Below are 18,472 nucleotides of genomic sequence, written 5' to 3'. Positions count from 1 at the left end.
ATGCAACAAGATCTGGACAATATCCAGACTTGGGCTGACAAGTGGCAAATAACATTCGCGCCACACAAATGCTAGGCAATGGTCATCACCAATAAGAGACACTCTAACCACCACCCCTTAACATTCAATGGTGTAACCATCACTGAATCCCCACTGTCAACATCCTTGGGGTTATCATTGTTCAGAAACTCAACTGGGCTCATCTGTGGCTAAAAGAGCAGGTGGTACACCGCTAGGCTAGGAATACTGTGGCGAGTAACTTACCTCCTGACTCCCCAGAGCCTATTCACCATCTACAAGGCACAAGTCAGGAGTGTGATGGAATCCTCCCCACTTGCCTGGATGGGTGCAGCTCCAACAACACTCAAGAAGCTTGACACCATACAGGACAAAGCATCCCTCTTGATTGGCACCACATCTACAAACATTCAATCCCCCCACCACTGAAGCTCAGTAGCAGCAGTGTGTACTATCTACAAGATGCACTGCAGCAATTCACCAAAGATCCTTAGACAGCACCTTCCAAACCCATGACCACTTCCATCTAGATGGACAAGGGCAGCAGAGAAATGGGAACACCACCATCTGCAAATTCCCCTCCAAGCCACTCACCATCCTGACTTGGAAATGTTCCTTCGCAGTCGCTGGGTCAAAATCCTGGAATTTCCTCCCTAATGGCATTGTGGGTCAATCAACAGAACGTGGACTGTAGCAATTCAAGAAGACAGCTCACCACCACCTTCTCAAGGGCAACTAGGAATGGGCAATAACTGCTGGCCAGCCAGCCAGCGACACCCATGTCCCACGAATGAAATTTTTAAAAATTAATCTAACACACATCTTTGGACTGTGGGAGGAAACCAGAGCACCCGGAGGAAACTCACATCGACATGAGGAGAACGTGCAAACTCCACACAGCGACCCAAACTGGGAATCGAATCCGGGTCCCTGGCATTGTGAACGCTAACCATTGTGCCGCCTACCTGCCCTGATGATTTTTCTTTCCCCTGGTCATGCCAGAGCAAATGTCCTGAAATCTGTAGAAGGCTGAAGGATGTGTCTCTCACCATCTGCCACAGAGCATTGCTCTGGGTCTATTTATTTGATTTATCATTGCCACATGTATTGGGATACAGTAAAATGTATTGTTTCTTGCACGCTATACAGACAAAACATAGCATTCATAGAGTATATGGGGGGAAGGAGCGGGTGCAGAATGTAGTGTTACAGTCATAGCTAGGGTGTAGATAAAGATCAACTTAATATATGATAGGACCATTTAAAAGTCTGATGACAACAGGGATGAAGCTTTTCTTGAGATCTCAGACTTTTGTGTCTTTTTCCCGATGGAAGAAGATGGAAGAGAGAATGTCCGGGGTGCATGGGGTCCTTGGTTATGCTGGCTGCTTTTCCAAGGCAGCAGGAAGTGTAGACAGTGTCAATGGATGGGAGGCTGGTTTGCATGATGGATTGGAACCCCTCCCCCCCCAGTGCTCCACCGATTGCACCTTGTACCTATCAGCCATCTCAGTCAATCTGGTGTGGAAGCAGGTCATTTTCAATCCAGAAAAATAGAAACAAGAAGCAAGAGTAGGCCATTCGGCCCTGCGAGCCTGCTCTGCCATTCATCTTGATCATGACTGATCATCGAATTCAATATCCTGACCCCTGCCTTCCCTCCCATATCCCTTGATACCTTTAGCCCCAAGAGCGATATCTAATTTCTTCTTGAAATCAGACATGTTGGCCTTAACTACTTTTGGTAGTGAATTCCACACATTCACCGCCCTCTGGGTGAAGAAATTTCTCCTCACCTCAGTTGCAAAAGGTTTACCCCTTATCCTCAAACTATGACCCCTAGTTCTGGACTCCCCACCATCGGGAACATTCTTTCTGAATCTTTCTGTCTAACCCTGTTAGAATGTTATATGTTTCTATGAGATCCCTTCTTATTCTTCTGAACTCCAGTGAATATAACTGACTTAGTGTCTCATCATATGACAGACCTGCCATTAAAAAAAACACAGCCTGACAATCATGCTCCAGACATTTAAGGTGGCAATCTTTGCTTTGGAGGAAGACAAGCAATCAGAGGAATCGTCTGTCATCTGTGCTCCAAGTGCTACAATGACTTTTGTCTTTGTATTATGTGTATACCCAACTCACTTGCTGGCACAAGTCTTGAATGCTGACTGGTTTCTTGACCAGTGACCATACTTCTCAGGTGCATCCAGACATTGCGCATCCATTGTCTATTCAACCGTGGATGGAAAGATCTTACCCCTCGCCCCCTTCTAACCACCTCCAGTCTCGCTACCTTGTGAGATCTCCAATTCAGGCTTCTTGTCCATCTTCTACTTGCTTCATTCTACCATTATGGGTTCTGTCTTTAAAATGTCGAGGTTCCAGCCTCGGGCATTGCCTCCTTTGCTGTTGCCCCTAAATCTCTCTGTACTCCTTCAAAATACTGCTTAAAATCTCTGAGCAAACTTTTGATCACCTGTCTCATGTTGATTAAGCTCCTGTGAAGCACCTTGGGGTGTTTTACTACTTTGAGATTGATATATAAATGCATGATGTTATTGGTGAATGCCTTCTGGTCTCTTACCCAAGTGGTCATACTTCCCAGGCGAGCCTAAGCATTGAGTGTTCACTGTCTGTTCGACCAAGGGAGAGGGTATCACAGCTGAGTCCAATGCTGTCCCCACCCGAGAGCCATTTCCTTTGTAGGGGAGAGATGGTAAATGGCCATAAGTGGAAAAGGTTGGGTGCCTTGTCAATGTTTTTTTTATTCATTCGTGGGACATGGGCGTCGCTGGCTGACCAGAATTTATTGCCCATCCCTAGTTGCCCTAGTTGTGAAGTGCAATGTTGAGTTAAAAAGTTATGGCTGCATCTTGGCCCAACCACCACTCCATCCATTTGGCATCTGTGGACTTGACTTTATACCACCGATTGATCCAAGAACAGAGTCAACCTGATAACTTCTGATAAAGTAAATAAATTAATGTCCATTGGGAAGCGACAGAACATGCTCATTCTTTTTTAGTCACATGAAAACAAAAATGATGGCACTTTTCCAATTTGACTGCACTTTCTAGTCTATCTTGTTCCTATTATCTACTTAGAAACAGTTAGAAAACTGGAACATAACCTCCATTGTCCACACTCCAGGTAACCATTGTATATTGTTTTGCAGGGTGAACCTGTGCATACCAAGTTACCTGGTTGTATAGTTTGCCAGCACCAAGCTCCTCTTTCTGGGGCTAACCAGTTGCACCAGGATGGCCCATATACATATATATATATGTACATAGGAACATTTCTCATTATGGCATAGATCAATCTCTCAGTCCAAGAAAAGTTAAATTCATCGCTTCTCGGCCTTGTGGCTAAGATCAAGCATCAGGTCAAGCCCAAGATGGGTAGAATCTTGTCAACTTGGATCTTGTTTGTCTCTCTTGTGGGGACCATGAATCAGATTCAATTTGAATTTGGCTTTTGGAGCAAGCAAGGAATGGATTTGGGTTTGCCCGGTCCATTCTGACAATTGGCTTTGTAGCTTTAAGGAAGAAATAAAAAAAGTGAAAAAAAGTTAAATTGCATTGTTTTTTTCCTCATGGCCGAAGTCTGGAATGTGAAAACTCATTCAAGAAGTTGCCACTCTCTAGATCAAAAGACACAATGAAATTGGCACGCCAGGGCTTGTGGAGAGGCTTTATTTGTGGTGAATAATCGAGTTCCCAAAGTATGCTATAGTGACCACTGTTCAGGCGCAACAACTGAATGACCAGGGGCTGTGTCCGTGAGGGGACAAGTGTTGCCGAATCTGATTGCACTGGCGGGTACAGGACAATGACCCAATTAAGGCACAGAGAGAAAGAGAGGCAGAAAGAGAAAGGAGAGTGAGAGAGAGAGAGAAAGAAAGATAAAGAGAGAAAGAGATGGAGAGAAAAAGTGAACACTGGAGAGAAAGAGAGAAAGGAGAGAGAGAAAGAGAAAGGAGAGAGAGAAAGAGAAAGGAGAGAGAGAAAGAGAAAGGAGAGAGAGAAAGAGAAAGGAGAGAAAGAGAAAGGAGAGAGAGAAAGAGAAAGGAGAGAGAGAAAGAGAAAGGAGAGAAAGAGAAAGGAGAGAAAGGGAAAGGAGAGAGAGAAAGGGAAAGGAGAGAGAGAAAGGGAAAGGAGAGAGAGAAAGAGAAAGGAGACAGAAAGGAGAGAGGGAGAGAGAGAGGGAGAGAGAGGGAGAGAGAACGAGAGGGAGAGAGAGGGAGAGAGAAAGAGAGGGAGAAAGAAAAAGAGAGGGAGAGAGAAAGAGAAAGGAGAAGGGGGGGGGAGGGGGAGAAGAGAGAGAGAGAGAGACTGCATGAACAAAACATTTTACTCTTCAAATCTGTGCATACCCAATCTCTCAGAAATATTCCCAAATCGCCCAATGCTCTGGGGTGCTTCACCAGACTAAAAGCACATTTAATCTTATTTGCAACAAAGCAATATAATCTATTTAATTTTTTGGAAGCAAAATGAACACTTTTTTCCCCTCAGAAAAATGTTTTTAATGAAATTTCCAAACACTCATCTCCCTTTCCACACACCTATCTCCCTCCTTATCTCTCACTCTTTTAAAAAACATAAAAGCCTAAATGGTGTCACGGTGACACAGTGGTTATCATCGTTGCCTAACAGCACCAGGGACCTGGGTTCCATTCACGGCTTGGGTTACTGTCTGTGCAGAGTCTGCACATCCTCCCCGTGTCTGCGTGGGTTTCATCCGGGTGCTCCAGTTTCCTCCCACAGTCCAAAGACATGCTGGTTAGGTGCATTGGCCATGCTAAATTCTCCCTCAGTGTACCTGAACAGGTGCTAGAGTGTGGCGATGGGGCGATTTTCACAGTAACTTCATTGCAGTGTTAATATGAGCCTACATGTGACACTAATAAACATTAAATTATACTTCGAATTGGGATTTTCTTTTTTAAAAAAGAAATCATTTGGCATGAACTTATTTCATGTTAGTTGTACTAATATTTTTTCAATTTTTTTAATGGATTTTTTTTTCCCTGGAGCGTAGGAGGTTTGGGGTGATCTTATGGAGGTCTATAAAATAATGAGGGGCATAGATAAAGTAGACAGTGAACATCTTTTTCCAAAGGTAGGGGAGTCTAAAACTAGAGGGCATAGGTTTAAGGTGAGAGAGGAGAGATACAAAAGGGTCCAGAGGGGCAATTTTTTCACACAGAGGGTGGTGTCTGGAACAAGCTGCCGGAGGTAGTAGCAGAGGCGGGTACAATTTTGTATTTTAAAAAACATTTATACAGTTACATGGGTAAGATGGGTATAAAGGGATATGGGCCAAACGCGGGCAATTGGTACGAGCTTAGTGGTAAAAACTGGGCAGCATGGACAAGTTGGGCCGAAGGGACTGTTTCCATGCTGTAAACCTCTATGACTCTGTAAATTTCAACACACTCATCAGCCTCCTATCTTTCTATTGGCAGCATGGTGGCACAGTGGTTAGTAGTGCTGCCTCACAGCGCCAGGCACTCAGGTTCGATTCCTGGCTTGGGTCACTGTGTGGTGTCTGCACATTCTCCTCGTATCTGCTTGGGTTTCCTCCAGGTGCTCTGGTTTGCTCCCACAGTCCGAAAGATGTGCTGGTTAGGTGATTGGCCATGCTAAACTCTCTCTCAGTGTACCCGAACAGATGCTGGAGTGTGGCGACTAGGGGATTTTCACAGTAACTTCATTGTAGTACATCACGCAAACCAGCCTCCCATCCATTGACTCTGTCTACACTTGCCGCTGCCTCGGAAAAACAGCCAGCATAATTAAGGACCCCGCGCACTCCGGACATTCTCTCTTCCACCTTCTTCTGTCAGGAAAAAGATACAAAAGTCTGAGGTCACGTACCAACTGACTCAAGAACAGCTTCTTCCCTGCTGCCATCAGACCTTTGAATGGACCTACCTCGCACTGAGTTGATCTTTCTCTACACCCTAGCTATGACTATAACACTAACATTGTACACTCTCTCCTTTCCTTCTCTATGAATGGTATTCTTTGTCTGTATGGCGCGCAGGAAACAATACTTTTCACTGTATTATAATAGGTGACAATAATACATCAAATCAAATAATGTAAGTCTACTCCTGACGCCAATAAACTTTAAACCATACTTCGAATTGGGATTTTCTTTTTTTTAGAAAAAGAGAAATAATTTGGCATGAACTTACTTCATGTGAGTTGTTTATAATGATATATTTTCAAATTTTAAAATGTAATTTCCACACGCTTATCTGCCTCTTTATCTCTCCTTTTAAACTTCGAATTGGGAGTTTATTTCTTTTTGTAAATACAGGGGAATCATTTGGCATGAACTTACTTCATGTGGGTTGTTGATATTTGTGTTTTTAAAACCCCTCCTTGCTGAGCAAGAGGGCGGGAGGAACTCCACCTCCTGGAAAACCATAAATTAATTCCTCACAGACGCAGCTTTAAATGTGAACTTTTCTGTTGGGGTTGAACACTTTAAAGAAGTCGCCCTGACCGACCGACACGTGTCCTGGAGACAGCGAGGAAAAAAAAAACATCCGTCATTCCACCACAGACAACTTATATATTAGTTTTTAAAGCATTAAAAAGTTCACAGAAAGTTTACCATTTTTTTTGAAGTAATTCCTCCCCCCCCCCCCCATCATATCGGATGGTGACTTTTTCTGAGTGTATATTGAGAGGGGGGGAATTTATTTTTCAACTCGGATTTATGCTTTGGACACCGCTCCCTCCTCAAAACAAAGGTTTAGTTTTTGAGGGGGGGAAAAGAGAGGAAAAATACTTGAGGCAAGTTTTTTTTGTGTGTGGCTGGTTGGAAGGCGCAGGCGCAGGCAAGAGCGCCACAAATTCAAACGAGAAATTTCGTCCCTCAACAAGAAATAAAAAGCTTCTTGATTTTCTTTTTACTTCTCTCTCCCGGGGGTTTGCTTTTCTGGTTTTTTTTTGAAGAGAAGGAAAAAGTATGGTAGACAGAGGCCCCTTGCTGACTTCTGCCATCATCTTCTATCTGTCAATTGGAGCAGCTATATTCCAAGTCCTGGAAGAACCGAATTGGACCGAAGCGGCGGATCGTTATAAATTACAAAAGTCCCAGATCCTTAAAGAACATCCCTGCCTCACCCAGGCAGCCCTGGAAAAGATCTTAGAGGTAAGAATTGGACCCCCCCCCCTCTCTAATTCCCTTTCATTCCTTTTCACTCACACTCTCCCAATGTAAAAATACCATTGCATTTACTAATCTTCTACATAAAGATATTTCTTTGAATTGTGCAACTTCTGTACTCACTCTATTCACCACCCCTTCCCCAAAACCTCAGGGTTTCGATCAGCTTTCCTGAATCCCTTTAAGAAAAAAAGTCGTCTTTCACACACGTCCCCCCAAAGTTTCCCTCAAATTGTCTTTATCATTTTAAAGACCTTTAGGGTTTTAAAGTCACCCCCAAAATTATCTTTAAATTCATCAAGGTAATTTGGGGACGAGTTTAAAATATAAATTTCCCCCAAATTACATTTTTGATGTTGAAGTTCCCCCCCCAAATTACCTTGATGATTTTAAAATTAGCCCAAATTATCGATAATTTTAAAGTTCATATGATTTTAAAATATGCCAAAATTCCCCAAGTTAACTTTCATATATATAAACTTTTAAATATCCCAAAATTAAGTTTCGTGTGTGACTTCCTAAATTACTGAGCGAGTCACTTTAACGGAACGTTTCGGGTAAAGGGATGTTTCTTCAGTCGTAATGGAAATGAAAGTATACTTTTTTTAAACTCTCCCCTCGCGGCAATCCGACGTTTTGTTTTAAATGTTGAGCCCAGGCTGACAAGAGTCCCAAGTTATGCACTTAGAACTCGTGATTGTTTCATTTGGAGTATTCCCAAACTTCGGCACAACAGAAGCTGTGTATATATTTTTTTAAAAATGTGTCGGCAATGGGCTTACTCTCAATGGAAGGGGAGAGAAAAAAAAGCACACACAATAAATAAGTGATGAAACCTGGCTCTCTGTGAGGGGAGAGAGTGGCCAATGCTTTACTGACCCTCTGTGGGAGTGGGGGGGAGGAGGAGAACTTGCTTCCCAGTTAAGTGCAGAACCTGGTGTAATAATGTGACGGTGGTCCCGGCTCGGCAGACACCACTTGACATTTTTTTTTCCCCCCAAAAAAAGAGAAAATTAATGCTGCAAATGCGAAATAAGAGCATATCACATGTTCAGACTTCAATGTGGCTGCAAGCTGGGAAGTGTGTGAGGTTTATCAGATTGTCTTCTGCGGGTCTGAGTCAATTCCTTATAAATCACTTTGTATTCATTGACTTGTTAATGTCATCCAATATCCTTTTGGCAGTGGAGAGTTTCTGCAGCTTCGCAGCGATCTCACTGCCATGGGAGATTTGGTGATCCCAGTGGAAGTATCAATATTTGCAATGCCCTCTACACCCAAGAGGAAAAAAGTTTTAAAAAAACTATCATAACTTAAGCGAGAAACTCTCTTTCTCCTCCCCTCCCAGAGATACGTTTTCTGGGCATTCAGATGAAAATACGTTTTCTTTTAAGTACCGCACCGTCTGATACTGAGGCAAAATAAACATGAACTAGAGCAGGAATTAGTGCACGCTGCTTATTCATTGATAAAGACAACTCTCTCTTTACACCGCGGGGCAGAACACACTTGTGTTTACACACAATAAATAACTCAGCAACTGTTAGGCGGGAGCAGAGAGGATTTAAACGATTAACGGAGGAGGGAAAAAGCCGATACAGCAGGGGGATTTGCGTACTGGTGAATGAATGAGTGCATTCTTACACCGAAGGCCCGTGACTGAGGAGGGAATAAAATGTCAAGACTTTAAAAGTTCGCATTGGATTGCACTTATATTTTCTCTCTCTGACTACGAGCCACATGCCCAGGGCTCAAGCTTTGACCCCTCTCGGTTTAAACTCCACCTGCAGATACAACCGAGCTAGTCTGTTGTACTAAGACACCCTTTTGTAAAGTTGTGCTTGAATAAAAGTGAATGGGGAAGGGGAGAAGGGGGAGGGGGGTGGGGGCGATCCGACGCTGCAGTAACTCTTTCTCTCAAACCCTAACGATGCAAATGCCTTGGCTGAAAAGAAACACGGGGCAGTTGCAATATAATTTCATTCCTGGCTACCTTTATGGAGGTATCTGATCCCTTTCTCTGCTCTGACTGTTATAAAAGTTATTATAACTCTAAGTTTATTATTGTCACAAGTAGGCTTGTATTAACACTGCAATGAAGTTATGGTGAAAATTGCCGAGTCGCCACACTCCGGTGCCTATTCGGGTACACTGAGGGAGAATTTAGCATGGCCAATGCACCTAACTGTAAGCATAAAGGTGTCTTTTTAAGATGTGGGCAGCACGGTGGCACAGTGGTTAGCACGGGCTGCCTCAAGACCAAGGGCCCAGGTTCGGTTCTGACCTCGGGTCACAGTCTGTGTGGAGTTTGCATGTTCTCCCCATGTCTGCGTGGGTTTCCTCCGGGTGCTCCGGTTTCCTTCCACAGTCCAAAGATGTGCGGGTCAGGTTGATTGGCCATGCTAAATTGACCCTAGTGTCAGGGGGATTAGCAGAGTGGGATTACGGGAATAGGGCCTGGGTGAGATTGTGATTGGTGCAGACTCGATGGGCCAAATGGCCTCCTTCTGCGCTGTAGGATTCTATGAGTTCACTGAGCATCGGTAGCATGCTGCCTTGCTGTCAAGGGCAGTCACTCTCACTTCACCTCTGGGGTTTAGCTCTTGTTTTTTTTGGACAATGGCTGTAGTGAGGTCAGGAGCTGAATGATCCTGGCAGCATCCAAACTGAGCAGCAGTGGGCAGATTATTGTTGAATAAGTGTACGTGATAGTACTGTTGATGACCTCTTCCACCACTTTACTGATGACTGCGAGTAGACTGATGGGAGTGTAATTGGCTGGATTGGATTTGTCCTACTTTATGTGGTCTATATACAGCATAACAAGCAATAACATAACAATGGGTGGCACAGTGGTTAACATTGCTGCCTCACAGCGCCAGGGACCCGGGTTTGATCCTCGGCTTGGGTCACTGTCTGTGTAGAGTTTGCACGTACTCCCCGTGTGTGCGTGGGTTTCCTCCATGTTCTCTGGTTTCCTCCCACAATCTGGAAGACGTGCTGGTTAGGTGCATTGGCCACACTAAATTCTCCCTCAGTGTACCCGAACAGGAGCCAGAGTGTGGCGATGAAGGGGATTTTCACAGCGACTTTATTGCAGTGTTAATGTTCCCAGGCTACTTGTGACAAATTAATAAGCTAAAACAGTTGGACTACAGTACTATTCTGCTCATGTTTCCCCCCCGACCTCCATTCCTTTGCTTCCCTCCCCCATCCCTTTACTTGAAGTCATTTGCCTGTTAACCCTTCCTGAATACTGGGGAAGCGGTTGGGTGTTTTTCACAGTGAAGTGCACGTGTTCTGTGTTTTTGCAGAGACGCCAGTGGTGGCTCTGGACAGAAGTGAAACTTGGTGAGTAAGAAAGGGACTGTGATTCTTGATGGGCCTGGAGACGGGTTTTTTCCATTGCACAAGTTGAGAGAAAGAGCAGCGTTCGATATTTAGAGACAAGTTTTTGTCACCTGTCTTGGCGCTGACGTGTTGGGCAAAGGTTGTTAAGAGTTGGACGAATGTTGAATTGATTGATTATTGTCCCATGTATTGGGATACAGTGAACAGCACTGTAAGTCCTGAGGGACCATCGCTTCAACTTTGAAAGCCTTGCTTCCAGAGAAAAAAACTCATTCCGACACTCCAAATAATTCTCAATATACAAATATCAGATAGTGAATGCATTCAGAAGATACTTATTTACCCACAGAGTTTGTGAAATTCTCTAAGGAATAGTATCAGGTGAATAGCAATGCGGCATTTTACTCGATAAATACATCAGGGAGAAAGGAATAGAATGTTCTCCTGTAGAAGAGCATTAAAAACCCCCAAGTATCAGTTGAGTTGGGCGCCCTATGTTTGTGCTGTATGTTGTCTGTGATTGGATGCAATGTCTCCACATTGCAAGACACAAGTGAGCAAAGACACAAGGGTGCCAAAGTTTTTAAAAATCGGCACAACCTACTCAGAAATTATACTGTCTGACCATTAGATGTCGGAGCAGAAGTAGGCCATTCAGCCCATCGGGTCTGCCCCACCATTCAATGAGATCGTGACTGATCTGAAATGATAATCCTCAACTTCACTTCCTGCCTTATCCCCAGAGCCATACAGGTGGGACAGAGGTGAATTAATTCAGAACAGCCTCTTTTTAAGATTTTGTTGTTCTTCCACTGCCTGTTTTTGTTCTTTAGTTTTTAAATTGTAGAGTATTTTCTTTTGAGGGGTTGTTATGTTGGTGGTCGGTTACTGCCCACCCCTCCATTTGCAACTGGCCAGTGTTCAGGAGATGACAATGGCCCTTTGAGAGAAGCTATCTACATTCGGGTATCCTTGAGCATACCTGCCATATAATGCTGTAAATTGCTTTTAAGTCTTTGCCAAAGATCAACATTGTAAATAGTTTTCCCTTTAACATAGCACTTTATCTTGGGAGCAAGGAGATAAATTAACCTTTACTTATAAAACTTGTAAAAGTTAGTTTTGTTGCTTTCATGGAAGGCCCACCGTGAAGTAGGTTTTCGAGATGTCCAAGCCTCTGGTTTGAGCACAACATTTGGTGTCACTGTCCTTGCAGTTAGAGGAGGTGGCATTAGTTTGTTTTCTTCTTTCATGCAATGTGGGCATCCCTGTCAGGGCCAGCACTTGTCCCCAATTGCCCTTGAACTGATTCTTAGGACAGTTACGAGTCAACCACTTTGCTATGAATCTAGAGTCACATATAGGTCAGACCAGGTAAGGACGGCAGCTTCCCTTCCCTAAAAGACATTACTGAACCAGATAGGTTTTCACAACAATTGAAAATTGTTTCATAGTTACCATGATTGAGACTCACTTTATTTTTATTTCCTCCAAATTGTTATAACTGAATTCAAATTCTACCTGCTGCCATAGTAGGATTTGAACATCCCCAAAGCATTAGCCTGGGTTTCCGAATTACTAGCCCTGTGACTAGTACTGGTCCAGTGGTGAAGTATGAAGAGCAGTGGGTACTGCCAACATTTGAATGGAGCTATTCTGATCCTCCTGGTATGAGTAACAAAACACTGGTGCTATTCGATCACTCGTGTGGAACAATCTGCTGTTGATTTTGAAGAGGTTTTTACCAGCCGTGGCTTAATTAGATATTCTTTTGTCTTAGTCAAAAGGTCATGGAAAAAGTCCCACTCCAAAGACTTGAGTACTGACGCAAAGCTGACATGTCAAGTGCTGCACTGTCAGAGGTGTTATCACTTGGGTGAGACATTAAACTGAGGCACGTCCTACCCTCTCAGGCGTGCGTAAAAGATCCCATGGCCCTGCTTTGAAGAAGAGTGCTAACTGGCCAGAAGAGAAGGCAGCTCAGATAAGAAATCAAATTTAAAAAAGCAGTTTGCCTACTCTGCATGCAGAGACAAATTCAAATTCTCCCACAGAAACTAAAGCAGGTATGACTCAGTGTCCTAGAGTCCCAGGGTGGGATTTTACAGCATCGTTCGGGCAAGACGGGAAATTCCCACCGGAGGTCAACAGAGATTTCCATTGTCGGACCCTCGCCCGTGCTGATTCCATGGCGGGCGAGGTGGTAGAGTTCCGGCCATAGAGTCATACAGCGCAGAAAAGGCCCTTTGGCCCATCAAATCTACACTGACGCTAAATACCACTAAAGTCGTACTTGTCCCATATCCTTGAATGTTATGGTGTTTCAAGTGCTCATCCAAATACTTTTTAAAGCTTGTAAAGTTTCTGGCCTCCACTACCTTCCCAGCATTCTCACCACCCCCTCTGAGTGATTTTGTTTTCTCAAATCCTCTCTGAATCTCCTGCCCCTCACCCTAAAACTATGCCCCCTCATGACTGACCCCCTCAACCAAGGGGAACAGCTGCTTCCTATTCATCATGTCCATTCCCCTCGTAATCTTATGCACCTCAGTCATGTCTCCCTTAGCCTTCCCTGCTCTCAAGAAAACAATCCAAGCCTACCCAGTCTCTCCTTAAAGCTCAAATGCTCCATCCCAGGCAACATGCTGGTGAAGCTCCTCAATACCCCTCTTGTGCAATCACATCCTTCCTATAGCAAGGTGACCAGAACTACACACAGTACTCCAGCTGAGGCCTCACCCAACACTCTGTACAACTCCAACATTGCATTCTTGCTCTTATACTCTATTCCATAACTGATAAAAGCAAGTGTCCCATATTACCTCTCAACTACCCTATTCATCTGTTTTACCGCCTTCAGAGACCTGTGAATAAGCACCCCAAGATCTATCTGTTCCTCTGAGCTTCCTACCATTCATTAAATATTCCCTTGTCTTGTTACTGCTTCTAACCTCTCCTTCTCCAATAGTTACCCTAATGCTGACATGAGACTGGTAATTCTTTGGTTAATCTCTACAAACCCTTCTTGAAAAGTGGAACCACATTAGCCATCTTCCAGCCCTCTGACACTTCCTGGCAAATACTTATCCCTCAGAAAATATCTCTGGTAATCCATCTTGTTGTTTCTGGGAGCCTCCCCCCACCCCCCGCCCCACCCCCACCATATGCAAATTGGCTGCCTTATTGTTGAGGTTACAACAGTATTTACACTTCTTGTTCGGTATGAAGTCCACAGCGACATCCTCAGGTCATCAAAAGTGCTATATTAATGCAAATCCCGTAGGAATTGTTGAAGCAAATTAATTGTAAAACTTGGGTCCCATGGTTGATTCGTTGATCTGTGTTGCATTAGCTGATCATATCTAAGGGGGTTCGCAATCCATCAGCATTCCCGTTCCTGCTGTAAAGTGCACACGATGAGACCAGGGTGGATGTTTTCAGGTGCAGCTGTGAAGCTTCCATGGTTGAATATTGTATCAATGCTCACGTGCAAGGAATAAGCCACTTCTCGGAGGAATTAAAGCAAATGACTGCAGACGCTGGAATCTGAAACCAAAAGAGAAAATGCTGGATAATCTCAGCAGGTCTGGCAGCATCTGTAAGGAGAGAAAAGAGTTGACGTTTCGAGTCCAGATGACCCTCTGGGAAAGCTTTGACAAAGAGTCGTCTGGACTCGAAACATCAGCTCTTTTCTCTCCTTACAGATGCTGCCAGACCTGCTGAGATTATCCAGCATTTTCTCTTTTGGTGTCCTAGAAATCAGATATTTTTCTGGTGCTTGTGGGAAGGGCACGGCAGTATGAATCAGTGCCCCCAGGAAAAGTTGGGAAGGGGAGTGGTTTTGAGAGAAACGGGGATGGGAGCTGATATTGGAAGGGGGAAGAGTACTGAGGAGGTGGCGGCGGGGATGCAACATATTTGTGCATTTATTTTGGGGGGGGGGAATAAAAAAACATTCAAATATGTGTCTTTTCTTTTATAGTTCCACAAGTTTCCCCCAGTTGCCGGGTAATCTTTGTATAGGTGAGTGACGCTGAAACTCTACCCTCATCCACAGAGGGAGGAGTGGGAGAGCGTCGGTCACTCTTGCTAGTTGCAGCCAAGCTGGTTTCCATCCTCTCTCGTGCTCTCACGCTCTCTCTCCCTCCCTCTGCTGATGAAACTGCTTTTGAAAGCTGCTCCTTGCTTGCGAAACCTAAGGAGGTGTTGGTGACGCAGTGATGGGGTGGAGGGTGGGTTGGGGTGGGAGTGGGAAGAGAGTTCCGATTGCGGCCACCTTGGCTGACGCAAGACGTTTTGTGTTGTGCATGGGTGTGATGGTGCCTGTTTGTTGCATGAACTGTTTTGCCGTGGGTTTCTGTCGGACATTTCTAACTGAATTTTTAGTGCACTCTAAAATATATTTTCTCGTGCAGCTATGGTCGGCGACATAATTGCATCACGGCTGAATGGGCTAACGTCGCGGCGTACATGAGCGCTGCTGTGGAACGGTCCGCCAAGCAGTTCACAGTGGTGGTGACCCCCCCTCCCCCTTCAGTAAGCTGAAATGACTGAACTCTACCTTTCTCTCTTTTGACTTGACTGTTGGGGGGGTTTAATTCCCTCTGCTTGCATGGTTCAGTGGCTGCGGGTAAAGGGGCAGAGGTTTGGGGCAGAATTTTAACGCATTCGTTAACCAGCACGCATTCAGCTCAGAGGAAAGAGGAACCCCCTTCGTTCTGATTCTGAACCAGTTTGGGTTCAGTCGTGGCTGCAGTGATGGCCCCTTTCACCCATATGGTAATGCCAGTGATAATGATTGTTTAATAGACTCCTGTTCTGCTGATTGTCGCATTCCAACACGTACTTCACTGGTTGCCCTTTGACATTCACATGCAAACCGTTTGATTAATTTTATAGCCCCCATCATCTGATTGCGAACTGCAAGGCTTGCATGGAACTTCTCAAGGTCTCCTTCCAAACCACATGAACGCTTGGCACTATTTTTAAATTCTGAGAGGATTTGACGAGGAACTCTTCCCTGCTGCCAACCTGTAGCTGTTGACTATTTGCTGGAGTACCGCAAGGGATGCTGGGAGCCCTCCTGTACCATGGCTAAATTGCCAGCCTGATTTGTGCAAGCTTTGACAGTGAGTGTTGACCGGCTATTCAACTGCAGAAACTGCCACAGCCAAACCTGGTCCTGTCCTAAACTGACACGTTCCAGGAGGAGTCGCTGAAGGTGATCCAAGCGTCAGGTCTTTAGGTGGTTTATTACACTGTGGAGAAGGATTTATTTTGCTCTTGTGGTATTTGCTTCCCCTCCATCGACCCCATTTTTTTTTTTAGCTCAAAGGTACTCTCTCCTCAACTAAACACTACTCAAATAACCCTTCTTCCTTCCAGGTCGATTAGACACTGACCTCTGGTGCTAGGGTTTGAACCCAATCCATATTGATGGAGGAGGAAAATTCTCTGTCTGTTCTCTGTAAAGGAAAATGAAACTGAGGTGCCTCACACCGGTCGCTGGTGGACATCGATCCACAGCAATGCTACACACCAATTGACATTAAGTTAGTAACCTTGCCTGGAAATGCCACAGGATTGATGGTGTGTGTTGGGAGGGGTGGGGTGGGGTGGAGTAGTGGAAGATGATATCAAGATGCTAATTTGCCCCAATTTGCGGTTGAAGCTTCTTGGGTTAGAGTAGAGGATGTGAGGAATGGTGGCTTGAAATTCAACTTCTGAAAAGGGGTGCAAAATGGGCGGTAGCGAATCGGTCACCCATTACACATCCCAAGCACCCATCTGTTCTTTCCGTTCAATTCGATAGAATGAAAGCTGGGGCATCAGTATTTATCAAGCCAAAGTTGAATTTCGGCTAAAATGAGAAGCTGCTCTGTTTAGCAGAGCCGACGTCCCCTCGCTTCAAGAGGAAATAAAAATAAATCATCCCAGGAAAGGCTAGGTGGGCCGAGCCTTTTATTTTTCTGCACCTTTCCCTCTCCCACAGTCTGTTCTGACCACCAGGCTACAGAAGAACATTTTCTGCTGCAGAAGGGCATTTTCTGCTTGATGTAGCCTGTAAGAAACCAGTAGCACCCCGGACCTGGGGGCCGCTGGCCACTGTTCTTAATCCCTAACACTTATTCTTTTCTCTTTTGTACGTTAAGTGGCATAACAGGGTGCAGCCGGAGGCAACTGCAACGAGCACTGATGTCTCTCGATTTTGACCCTGGTGATGCTGGGAGCACAGAAGAACGTGGGAGAAATTATACTGGAGTACCATCGGGCAAGTGACAGATTTTCCCCAAGATTTAGTTAGCCGTGCAAAGCTAGGCTTGAAATGTGACATGCCATGTGGCCAAGGAAGAGGGTATTTGCAAACACTCAGTGATCTCAAGGCAGGACCTCAAAGCCTACATAGCCTTTGTGGGCTGAATTGCCTTGTCTTGATCTATGGTGTTATTTTTCCCTCCCATTGCCTAATTTGAATTGAAGAGATGGGATTAAGACTCTTCCTTAATTATATAATGTGTGTAAATTTAAAAAAAAAGATTGAGATGCATTTGTCATACTTGAGGCATCACACATGCGGTTAACTGATGTAATTTTATATACACAAGGTATTGTTTCCAAACAAAGACACAGCCAGTGGTTCCCTGGCTGCTTTCTATGGATGGATAAGAGTCTACTATTTGCAATTAACTGCAAAACTGTCCAGCCTAATCGGTTGCCCTCCAATTTGGGCTTAATTTGTGTAGATTCAGAGCAGGGTGGCTTTAAAAGCACACAACAAAATGGGTAGGATTCTACATTGTCAGTTGGTTCAAATTGTTCTTTGCATGTTATAATGCTCCAGTCTTTCCAAACCTGCCCCCCTTTGACTTGGCCCAATCAGTGCCAAGGAAGATCTGATCTTTAATCCATTTTAGATGTTTCCATAATTCAGAATAAAGTTTGAAGGCAGCACCAGCCTTCAGTATAGGGTAGATGAGAGAGAGAGCGCTGCTGTACTCGTTTGTCTGAGTGTCCAAGGCCAATCTCCTAGGCAGCAGCAACTCTGACTGCAGTAAGGGCATTAACCTTGGCAGATGTGGGCAGCAGTCCTTGGCCATTTTGGAGCAGTCTAGACCCGCAAAGCCATTTTGTGGCCACCATGGTGGATGATAGGGAGCCAAAGTTAGAAATTTAGAATTTCAAAAGGATTTTGATGGACAGTCAAAATAGTATGCGAAACTGAACTTGCAGGGTCTGGCATGGCCACTGCCATTTTGGTTCTCACTTATCTTGCTGGTCCCCCTGCTTTTCCCAAGTAGCTGCCTGAAAGTAGCATTGGACCATGCAAAGTAGGGTCCTGTTGAAAGTCTCTCCAGTAAGGTTAATAATACATTATGCAGAGCATGTGGTAAACGTGTTTCCCTAGTCTTTAACTTCCTGTTTGACTGTCTGTGGCCTAACCATCAGGCCTTAAAAGGACCACTGAGGCCATGACCCAGAAGTGTTTAGTCTTAACCTTACACTGATGCGGAGTCAGAAGGAGCAGGAATTTCCCTTCGCTTCATGGGTAAACTGTGGGCTACTTCCCAACTGAATTTTTCTGTGGCTGGGTCCTCATCCAAACCGGCCAAATTTAGGATCACAATTGGGAAAAGCCAATTGGTACATTGCTTGGTGCCTGCAAGTGTGCCCCTACAATTGTGAAGCAGACCAAGGAGCACATAACCCACAAGCTTCTGGCCTTGGCCTCTGGAATTGTTCCCTGTGCCCATTTGGCATCCAAACCTGTTCTGGCTGCTAAGAAATGTGGATCATAATACACACGGATTCTCTGAGTGACACCGGGAACAAATGGACTGAAGGATCACAGAAACACAGGATTGTTAAGGCGCAGAAGACCATTTTGCCTATCATGTTTGACTGAACTGCG

At 44.7% G+C, this 18,472-nt stretch overlaps 1 protein-coding gene across 5 annotated transcripts in view; it reads left to right on the top strand.

The window, feature by feature from the left end:
* Positions 1-6,484: 6,484 nt before the first annotated feature.
* The window catches only part of kcnk5a (potassium channel, subfamily K, member 5a), a 40,503-nt gene continuing 28,515 nt past the window's right edge, over positions 6,485-18,472 (top strand). Inside the window, exons 1-4 of one of the 5 annotated variants that reach the window (XM_078212230.1) lie at positions 7,084-7,197; positions 14,546-14,586; positions 14,979-15,099; positions 16,716-16,834. In XM_078212230.1, the coding sequence (XP_078068356.1) occupies positions 16,784-16,834 (51 nt within the window). In that variant the 5' untranslated portion in view covers positions 7,084-7,197; positions 14,546-14,586; positions 14,979-15,099; positions 16,716-16,783. Of the gene's footprint in view, positions 7,198-10,526; positions 10,564-14,545; positions 14,587-14,978; positions 15,100-16,715; positions 16,835-18,472 lie in introns of all 5 variants that reach the window. The other 4 variants (XM_078212228.1, XM_078212227.1, XM_078212231.1 and 1 more) reach the window with 4 other exon arrangements.

This window comes from Mustelus asterias, chromosome 5 (assembly GCF_964213995.1).
Source record: "Mustelus asterias chromosome 5, sMusAst1.hap1.1, whole genome shotgun sequence".
Lineage (NCBI taxonomy): Eukaryota > Metazoa > Chordata > Chondrichthyes > Carcharhiniformes > Triakidae > Mustelus > Mustelus asterias.
Note: the sequence above shows the minus strand (reverse complement) of the source record. Positions and strands in the feature narration are given on the sequence as shown.